At 41.0% G+C, this 10,909-nt stretch overlaps 1 protein-coding gene across 2 annotated transcripts; it reads left to right on the top strand.

Annotated features, from left to right (window-relative positions):
- The first annotated feature begins 439 nt into the window (after positions 1-439).
- Positions 440-10,709, top strand: LOC115195994 (transmembrane protein 151B). Of its 2 annotated transcripts, XR_003878789.1 has the most exons (3): positions 2,473-2,563; positions 2,930-2,970; positions 8,268-8,351. XR_003878789.1 is itself a non-coding variant. In XM_029756421.1 (2 exons), the coding sequence occupies exons 1-2, from the start codon at positions 2,477-2,479 to the stop codon at positions 9,717-9,719; spliced, it is 1,539 nt and encodes a 512-aa protein (XP_029612281.1). In that variant the 5' UTR covers positions 440-2,476; the 3' UTR covers positions 9,720-10,709. The 2 variants fall into 2 exon arrangements, 1 of the variants encoding a protein (XP_029612281.1); XM_029756421.1 differs by lacking the exon at positions 2,930-2,970 and having other exon boundaries at positions 440-2,563; positions 8,268-10,709.
- Positions 10,710-10,909: the final 200 nt, after the last annotated feature.

Genomic DNA, 10,909 nt, shown 5'->3' with positions numbered 1-10,909 from the left:
CTCATTTTTCAGTGAGTAGGCAAGAGGCCATTTCTTAGGCCTAAAAACAGACAGCCTAATCTAATGTTGCAATATGGGGACAGAATACAAAAAGTGTAGCCTATGAGTTGACCTATAAGTAAGCATTTAGAATAGGCCTATTACAAACATGGAAGTAAAACTTCAGTGGCCTATTAATATAGCCTACCAAGATGCTGGATAAGAGCGTCTGCTAAATGAAGTAAATGTAATGCTGACCAGACCACTCGCCTTGCGCGTGACGATTTTGTCCACCAACACCAGACGCAATCAGGACATGCAAGTTGAAATATCAAAACGAACTCTGAACCAACTATATTAATTCGGGGACAGGTCGAAAAGCATTAAACATTTATGACAATTTAGCTTGCTGTTGCTAGCTAATTTGTCCTGGGATATAAACATTGGGTTGTTATTTTACCTGAAATGCACAAGGTCCTCTAATCCGACAATTAATCCAAAGATAAAAGGGAAAAAAAAAAATTATAGTAATCTCTACTCCTTCAGGCCTCTTCTATTGATTTTATATGACGTTTGGCAACCAACTTTAAGTGCATTACCACTACCAACTGGAGTGTAGACCTCAGTTCATCTTTCAATCACCCACGTGGGTATATGGTCCTAAAGACCAATGAGGAGATGGGCGAAGCGGGACTTGCACGTCAAGCATTACAAAGTTCTATTTTAGCGCCTGGCTACGCAGATGACGCTCGTTGACGCACACCAGCAGTGTGGGTGCAATGATTTAATACATTTATTTTGCAATGCTTGCACCCGCGATGCGAGTGGTGTGGTCAGCATGTAACATGTATGTGTACATTTATTTTGTGACGAGAGCAGTGTGGTCAGCATGTTAGCCTATTATGTTCAATACTGTATTATTCTTCTCTGGTGGGTGCTCTCTAATTTATCCTAATGGGCTAAAGGAGCCTAACGTTACTCCTTATAGTCCAAGGACCTTACATGTTCTGTTTAGAGGCAACTTGGCGCTGACAGCCAAATACTCCATCTAAACGTGAATCGATTCTCAATTGCAGTACAGTTCTAGAAACATAAAGCCCTCTACTTTCATATCACATCAAAATGTTTAGAGCCAAGGGCCTCAACATTGTGGCCATGAGAGGGCAGAATCAGCCTACAGCAGGCTACAGGCGATAATACATAATGATTAGGTAAAACATGTTAATATGTTGTAACTAACTACAGCAACATAAAGTGCTAGTGTTACCAAGGATTACTTTAATACTATTCATAGTTAAGATACTAGATTCGCAGAACAGAAGCAGTAAAGTAGTCTTGCCTATAGCATGAAAAGCTTTTGAGCAGATTTTCTGGCATTTCAACTTGCTGTCAAGAGTAGGCTAGCTGTTGCATATTTGTTCCTGCAGCTAATGTCATTAATGTTCCAAGTCCAATCCTACCTGGCCATACTTTTTGAATGATTAGATGCTGTAAGTTGATTACATCATGCTCACATAGTCACTGTGCCATCTAATAACTTCACTCTGGGGTGAGCCATAAAACTGGATAAGGTCAAACTAGCCTATTGGAAACTAATGGTAAAGGCTTGGATTTTCACTGAACCAAGGATGGTTTTCATTGAGTAGGCTATATATGGAGCAAAAATGACTGTATAAAATAAATTATTCAAATACTGAGCTATATTGTATGCTCTAAAAACGGTGGCCCTTATTTTATAATAATACAATTGCTCAGAGGAAGAGATTTTGTTTAACAACAAGTAATAATTTTTCTTCTCAAAAAGGTAGTGGTCAAAATTATAGAACACCTGTTTTCAATACCTTTCAATACCTCACCTTGTGAGGATAACGTCACTGAGCCTGGAGTTTGATAAACGGAATTGGAACCAGTGCTTTGGGAAAATTACCTGAACATAGAGCTCTTTGGCCATGCGCATCAGTGGTGGGTTTGGCGTTGAAATGAGAATGCAAATGCCTTCTCATCACAAGTACCTGGAGAGGATTGCAATCACCACACATCACCAGGTGTGCTCTTATACATTCTGTCTGTGCCGTCTCAGGGGGGAGCACATGTAGCCTAGTCTACAGACAAGCCTACTTGCCTTTGTCCTACAGCCTAGTAGTGTTTTTTTGTCCTAGTAACCCTTGTTGGGAAACAGTGCCTTAATCTATCGCAAGAGTATTTCGGAAGCACCTGCATCAAGGCGCAAAGAAGCTAATTTTTTTCTACCGTGAACATATGAACCCAATACATTTCGCTTTGGATATAGGCTGCTGTAGCCATGCAGTGGCACCTCATGCTGTGGGGGAGAAGATGCTGCTTTACAATGGGAGCAGGATGTAGGGTTTTCCTCCCCGCTATATTGGTTGGATTATGTAGCCTGGGGTAGGCTTGCTGGCTAGTTTAGGTTGCACTGTGATTTGGACCTCAGTTTTACTAAGGTGATCCATGCCCCTGTGTTTTTGCTATTGTCAACATGTCCCCAGCATCGGCTGCAACGGCCAGTGAGAGCAACACCACTACTGTTCCAGAGGAGGACACAGAAGAGAGCCCCCATGAGGAGGTGAGAGAAGAGAAACGCTTTGTTTAGCTTGCGGCTGTACGAGAGCTGCTAAGCAAATCGTGCATTTGGCAAATGGTTCATATTCATATCATAGCTAAATCCCACATAACCTGAGCCCTATTCCGATTCTGAGATATCGGTTCAATTACCCACTTAAAATTAACGCATTATGCGCTGCATCAGCACATCTGCACCAATCTTGTTTTGAATACGTTTCTTAGGCTATCGTTTATCACTGTAAATCGTATATGGTTTTGACCAAATTATTAAATATGTGGTGTAGTTTGATTGTGCAAGTTTGTGTGTGTTTGCGCATGAGTTTAGGCAAACTACGTGAGTGTGTGCTTGTTTTTCTCTCCCTTCCAGTCACCGAAATGGTCATGTCCCCATGAAATGGTCCCTCTCTGGTGCGTATCAAAATGATTGACAGCCCCCTGTCTGAGGAGATATGACAGGCTATATACTATTCCAAGGCAAGGAATTATGAAAGCCCTTTTAATGTTCATTTACACAACAATTTTAACATTTAGGGGAATTTCACAAACTATTATTATTTATAATTGTTACAATCAGGCCCTCTTGTTTTTACTGTCATTCTGAATAGGTTTACATCAGGAAACACTCAATTGTATACAAATGTTTAACTGCTGCCTGGTTAAAATCCGATCTGCTTTGTATAGCCATGGATTGGATGATGATTTAGTAGAAGGGTTTATTATCAGTAGATAGGATGTCACTAAACATTTTAATGTGTGAGTATTCATTACCTTACACTCACAGTTCCTATTATCACACTTCTGAATTAAACCTAGGACTGAAGAATTTACATTTCCAATCAAGGTTTAAGTCTTGAGAGGTGCTAATGTTGAGTCAAACTTTTGTTTTACTCTACATTAGCCTACATTGGCCCAATTATGACTTCTAACCATCAACATGGAAGTTGGGCAAGCAATATCTCTTCCATTAGCCCTTCTATTACACAATAGTTTTTTTATGTAACGCAGAGCCAGTCTTAACAATATCGAAGTGTCAGCTTGAAAGACACTCAGTTTGAGCCTTCCCTGTGGCTCAGTTGGTAGAGCATGGTGTGTGGAACGCCAGGGTTGTGCAACGCCAGGGTTCAATTCCCACGGGGGGCCAGTACAAAAAAATGCATGAAATTAAATGTATGCATTCATTACTGTAAGTCGCTCTGGATAAGAGCGTCTGCTAAATTACTAAAATGTAAATGTTGGAGGCGCTAGATAGAACACACTAATAAGCCATTGCTCGAAATCGTTGAAATACAATGTAGGCTATTGTAGCCTATAAAAATAAGTAATTTAAATGAAATGCCATGTAACAGGAAGTGTGAATGAAAGCCTGTGAACCCAAATAAACCCTAAAATAATCGCTGACTTATCTAACACTGTCACATCCTGACCAGGAAAGGGGTCATTTGTAATTGTAGTATGGTCAGGGCGTGGCAGGGGGTGTTTGTTTTGGGGGTTTTTGGTTCTAGGGGATTTTGGTTCTAGTTTTCTATTTCTATGTTTCTTTTTCTATGTGTGGCCAGGTATGGCTTCCAATCAGAGGCAATTTGTTGTCTCTGATTGGAAGCCATACTTAGGCAGCCTGTTTTTCCTGTCTTTGTGGGTGGTTATTTTCTATGTAGCCTGTGCCTTATGAAACTGTTTCGTCGTCTGTTTATTTTTGTTTTGAGTGTTCTTTCAAATAAAAAGGAAAGATGAGCACTACACCCGCAGCATTTTGGTCACCGTTCATCGACGCATCTGACAAACACCCTCACTTTGTGCTTCATCAACACCATTTGTTGAACACACCTTCTTAGACTCAACAACCCTGAAGTGATTATCAGCAGAAAATATATATCAAAAATAAATAAAATAAAAAAATTGCTAAAAACAGAGATCACCCAAAAATAAATATTATATACTGTTAAAACATTCACGTGGAGAAAAGCACTAGGAATGGAAGGCTTTCCAATATAATTCTATTTAGCATTTTCAGACAAAGTATTGCCCCTATTTACACATGAAAACAAACATGGCACTCAATTCAGTATTCAGTACTTCCTAGTTCCATGTATTAAACAATTATTTCAGTTATATTAAAAGCAGGAAAATCTGGAGTTCCCTACTGATTATAGACCCATAAGTTTAATGAACTGGGACAATAAAATAATAACAAATGTGATAAACTAGGTGTATGTGTGGGTCACCTCTTCACACGAGAGCCATAATATCTTGTTTTGTTATTGTTTTTATTAAAATGTGTTTTTTTGGCAAAAATACCTTCTGGAACATGTGAACTTTCATGTGCCTTAATAACAAATGTGTATGCCATCTGAAAATATGAATAAAATAGTTAAATTACGAGCCTAGTTGGTTTAGCCACAGAAAAAGTCAGCAACCTTCCCGCTAGCCATGATTGGCTGAGATAATGAGTGGGCTGGACATGCCACTCAAGTTAAAGTGTACTGTTAACTAACTAACTAATGTTAGCTGGCTGGCTAGCTAATGTTACGTGTATGATATTATTATTCGTATCTCAGAGCCATTTGCTTGGCTAGTTATAGCCTAATGTTAGCTAGCTAACATTGAACCTGGTTGGTAGGCTACCTGCAGATTCATTCAGGGGAGTAACGTCATGAGTTGGGTTTATGGTTTAGCTAGCTAGCCTATCTAGCTACATGTTCAAATATTACACGTTTCTAATTTTGACAGTTGTTTTCATTTCAAGTTAAAGTATACTGTTAGCTAGCTAACTAATGTTAGCTGGCTGGCTCACTAACTAATGTTATGTGTATGATCTTAATATTTGTATTTCAGAGCCATTTGCTTGGCTAGTCATAGCCTAATGTTAGCTAGCTAACATTGAACCTGGTTGGTTAGCTACCTGCAGATTCATGCAAGGTAGTAACATCATGAATTGTGATTATGGTTCATTGTTTAGCTAGCTAGCTAGCTAGCTAGCTAGCTACATGTCTTAACAAAAGACTCCACTATGCAAGTGTCAATTTTAATAGAATGTCACTGCGACAATTGTTAGCCAGTTAGCTTGGGTGCTTGACTGCTTTTGTTTGGACAGAACACTCGGATCAACCCTTAAAGAGATTGGTGGAGCTAAAGCTTAAGAGGGTGTGAACGATGCTAAGTGGGTGTAGACAAAGAAGAGCTCTCCAGTAGAAGTAGCAAAATTATTCAAAGGCCATTTTCTCAAAAGTGAGGTTATAAGTTTATCAACTTTCAAAGCAGAATTACTTTCCCATTGTTCCTCAAATGCAGTGTATGATATACCATTTTGTAGCTCTGAGTCTCAGCTTTTGGATGGACACCTCTCCCTCTCTGTCACGGATGCCATGGTTGCCCTAAGTTTGAAGTAATCCGGAGACAGGTGTTTTATACAACAGCCTTCTGTGTGTTCTCTTTTTGACTTCCTCTGCATATTTGCAATCAAATGCCAGAATTTTCTCCATCTCCTTAGCTATCATTCTCTAATTCCATCCAGCATTCCACTGATTTCAAATCTCGGTCCTCCAGAAAGTGGAGAGAGCAACAGTTTTACAGTTCTACTACGTATACATATAGACAGAAGCGTGCAATCTGGCAGACCAATCTGAACTCATCTCTCGGCATGTCCAGCCCCAGCCAATCATGGCTAGCAGGAAGGTTCCTCACTTTTTCCGTAGCTAAACTAACTAGGCTCGTAATTTAACAATTTTTATTCATATTTCCAGATGTCATACAAGTTTGTAATTAAGGGACATGAAAGTTCATATGTTCCAGAAGGCATTTTTCCCCCAAAAAACGCATTTTGATAAAAAAATATGTTTATGTTCAAATGGCTCTCCTACCCCCAGTTTCCTGAAACGAGTCACATATGAAAGCAGATTTAATTAAATGGTACAATCTTCCCATAAATCTTACAGGTAGTATAAGCCTCTTCAGAATGTAATGGCTCCCAAAGTTTTTGTATTTATTTTTGGAAGTACCAATTACCCCACCAAAGACATTCTTTAAAAAAGTATACCCGGTCATAGAATAAAAAATAAAGTTTTACATCTTCCAAAGTGAGAGGGAGTTTTTAATCTTCCAGACTTGGAATTGTATCAACTCACTACCCAAGGCTTTTACTTGTGACATATAGTTAAATGCACTAAAGGGGAACAATCGGTACATATTGAAGATGCTCATGCTCATCCCCAGAATATTTTTATTTTCAGCTAAGAATGTTAAAACTTAAATAAAGCTAAGAATGTTAAATAAAGCTAAGAATGTTAACAACTTCATAGTTAAGAACACTATAACAATATGGAAGAAAAATACACTTATTCTACTAGAACAAATATCACTCCCATAAAACACAACCCTACGGAACAATCCTTGGATAGCTTTTCAGAATTCACCAATAAATTGGTCCACATGGAAAACTAAAGGCATAGATACCGTAAGTGACTTGGTAACAGGAAATACTATTATTTCCATGATAGAATTATAAATCTATTTTGGTCTGACCCATGTAGATATTTTCAAATTGATGCAACTTAAAAGTTACATATCACAGCATTTTTTATTTTAAATCTTTTGGACATCAGAGCAACCTTGAGGGAATCTTATTTGAGTCAGAAAGGGATGTTCACATGATAGATAAGACATACAAAATCTTGCAGAGAGCATATCCAACCTATCCAATTAATTAGAAAAATATAAACTATTGGAACCAAGACTTAAAAATAACTGATGTTGGCACAAGATGGAGGGAATGTTGGAGCATAACTAATGAAATTACAGTTAACGAAAATGTAAACTTAATCCAGTATAAACTATTTTATAGAATTCATTTATTATACAATAGACAAAATAAAAATTCTACAGCACAATGGAAGAGTCATATCTTAAGTGTAAAACTAACAATGACTCAATAATCCATGCTTTCTAGGAATGCTATGAATTCCAAAAGTAATGGGCAGAGCTATAAAGTTGGCTGTCAGAAGTATTACAATGTAAATGTACTTTTAATCTGACTGTCTGCATATTTCAAGACATGGCATATGGGGGTATAGTGAGATACCCAAAGGGCTGATTCTCTTCTCATCACTCATCTTGAAAAAATGTATACATAGGCGACCGAGAAGAACAAATCTGTACAATTTAAGGCCATGTGGGAAACAATAATGCAGGCACTAGGGAAGGGAGTGTGAGCATGCGGATCCGGGCTGATGAGATGTAGTCGTTGTTTGTGTGCGTCTGTAAATCAATGTTCGCATGTGCATGTTTGTATCTGGTGTTGGAAAAAATATGAAAAATTGAATAGTATAAATAAAAAAAAGAAATGGAAACAAAAATATTCTCGTGGGGAGGTTGATCATGTGAACGTTCAGATAAAGTCTGAACTGTTTGATCATAACAAGCAAAGACATGCAGCTCTTTGCTCATGCATAAGATATGTCAAAGCACTTAGAAAGCTGAATATTTAGTGTGTTGCAGAGTAGTTGCTTTTGGCTCAAATTCTTTCAAGTTTACTGTTTCTATAGAGTTATTTAAAAGATAGCTATTGCTTCAAATATCCATCAATTCATCATTCTCACTGTGCATTTGATATGTATTTTCTCACTGTATGTATAATGGTTAGCACAACAATGCTTACAGGTATGTTTTCCCAGACTCATTGGTATTTTCTCTCTCCATTTCCCCCTGTGCAGCAGTGGCCCCTGAAGCAGTCCCTCAGTAAGTCCCTGTGCAGGGATAGCCACTGGAAATGCCTGCTCCTGTCCCTACTCATGTACGGCTGCGTGGGGGCCTTGACCTGGTGCCACATGACCAAGGTGACACGGCTCACCTTCGACAGTGCCTACAAGGTCAAGTCAATTATGTACCATGAAAGCCCCTGCTCCAACGGATACATCTACATTCCTGTGGCCTTCATGGTCATGCTATACGTGGTCTACCTGGTGGAGTGCTGGCACTGCCGCACCCACAATGCACTGCTGTACAAGGTGGATGTGGAGAGTGTGGGCGAGCGCATCGGGCGCATGCAGCAGGCCACACCCTGCATCTGGTGGAAGGCCATCAGCTACCATTACGTGCGGCGCACGCGGCAAGTGACGCGCTACCGTAACGGCGACGCCTACACCACCACGCAAGTGTATCACCAGCGTGTCAACACGCACGTGGCTGAGGCGGAGTTTAACTACGGCAACTGTGGCGTGAAGGACATCTCCAAGCAGCTGCAGGGCCTGGACAGCTTCCCCATCACCAAGCTGAGGTTCACCAAGTGCTTTAGCTTCGCCAATGTGGAGACGGAGAACTCCTACCTAACCCAGCGGGCCCGCTTCTTCACCGAGAACGAGGGCCTGGACGACTACATGGAGGCCCGCGAGGGCATGCACCTGAAGAATGTAGACTTTAAGGAGTACATGATTGCCTTTTCGGACCTAGACCACCTGCCCTGGTACTTGTCCAACTACGTGTTCTGGGCAGCCGCTGCCTTCACCTTCTCCTGGCCGCTGCGTGTGCTGACCGAGTACCGCACAGCCTACCTCCACTACCATGTGGAGAAGCTGTTCGGCTTTGACTGTGTCCCTGTCACACCGTCCGAGGAGCGACCATACTGCCACCACATCCCTCGGGTCAACACCATCGACAGCACCGAGCTGGAGTGGCACATCCGCTCCAACCAGCAGCTGGTGCCCAGCTATTCCGAGGCTGTGCTCATGGACCTTGCTCAGCTCTCCTCAGGTGGCGGCAGCAATTCCAACACCTACTCGGTGTGCGGCAGCTACGGCAGCTACCGGCCGAACTGCGAGCGCTGCCACCGCACCATCAGCAGCTCATCCATCTTCTCGTGCAGTGCTCTGAGCATCTGCAACGGGACTAGCCCACACATCCCCTTCAGCGCCAGCCGTTTCTCATTGTCGCGGCTGTACGGCTCGCGGCGCAGCTGCTTGTGGCGGAGCAGCGGCAGCCTCAACGAGACGTCATGCCCCACAGAGAGCACGCGCTGCCTGACACCGTCGGACCAGCCAACTAGTGAGGAGAACCCGCCGGACTACCAGGACGCACTCTACTTCCCCGTGCTCATTGTGCACCGCAACGAGGGCTGCCTGAATCATTTGCTGCACATGAACGGATCCTGCGTGGAGACCACCCTATGACGCCCACCTAGTCTAGACCTGAACAAGGAATGTAATGTCACTGTCCTTTCTGCTGGAGGTTGATGACTGAATAATAGATCTTCTTTTCCCCTCCAGGGAAGGCTTATATGGATCTTTTTTCCCCCCCAATTAGACCACAGAACGACACACCACTGGCATTCCGGACCCCTTCCAGACCTCTTTCAACACAGTTTGTGAAAGACAAACTCCATACAGTACTGGATTAAATGCACCTTTTGGATGCTCACTCCACCTTTCCAATACCTTCCCTTGTAGCCCAGCCCATCTCAAATGAGGTGTCCTCCAATGATATGTTCATCGTAGTAAGTAATAGACAATGTAACTATCTCAAAGCATGTTTGAAAAAACGACATTCACAAGCATAGTCAGTCTGAGACAAATGGACTTAGTGTTCTGAGAATGATGTTGCACAGCACCACCATTCTGGACCAATCACAATGCTCTGTTCATATCAGTTCATGTTAGCTTCCACATTACCTATAAATAGAGGAGACGTGTAAGCAAGGTACACTAACAGACCTTTGGCCTAAGAATAAACTCCAACTTAAATCATAGTGCATTTTGTGCAACTTTAATGAGAACATCTGTTTGTGATGTTGGATTAAATTGATTAAATTGGTTATTTTGTGAGAGGCTTAGAAGGGATATCTTGTGATTGAAAATCCCAACACAGCTCAACAGTAGAGGCCTCCATTGGAGATGACTCATAAGTGGGGCGTGAACTTATTTACAATATTTATTCAAGCCTTAGAGAGCAATTTGGAGATGGCAAGGAAAACCATCACACCACACAAATGATTGAGATCAGGAAAAGTTGAAAACAATCAGACCTTTCCTCCCCCGTAAATGCATTTCTGGCCATTTTAAAATGTTGCTGTATGTATCAAAGTAAATTCAGACAGTTTATAATTCATTTTCCCTCTAGCTCATGGTTCTCAATTCAAACATTAAAATCTAAACGCATTTGGGGCTATGTAATGGTGTATTTGTTTGTTTCGAGGTCAACAAGTTTTTCTGGAATTAATGTTCTTTCATGATGATGATGTGAGATTCAGTAGATACAACATTCAGTTAATTAACACTATATTATGCATACAATAATTTGCTTCAAACTACCTCTTCTTTGTTTAGGGATTTAAATGTCTGACTGTGGGTCCTTTAAACCTTAA

This window comes from Salmo trutta, chromosome 1 (assembly GCF_901001165.1).
Source record: "Salmo trutta chromosome 1, fSalTru1.1, whole genome shotgun sequence".
NCBI lineage: Eukaryota > Metazoa > Chordata > Actinopteri > Salmoniformes > Salmonidae > Salmo > Salmo trutta.
The sequence above is the reverse complement of the archived record's forward strand: the minus strand, read 5'-3'. Positions and strand labels throughout refer to the sequence as shown.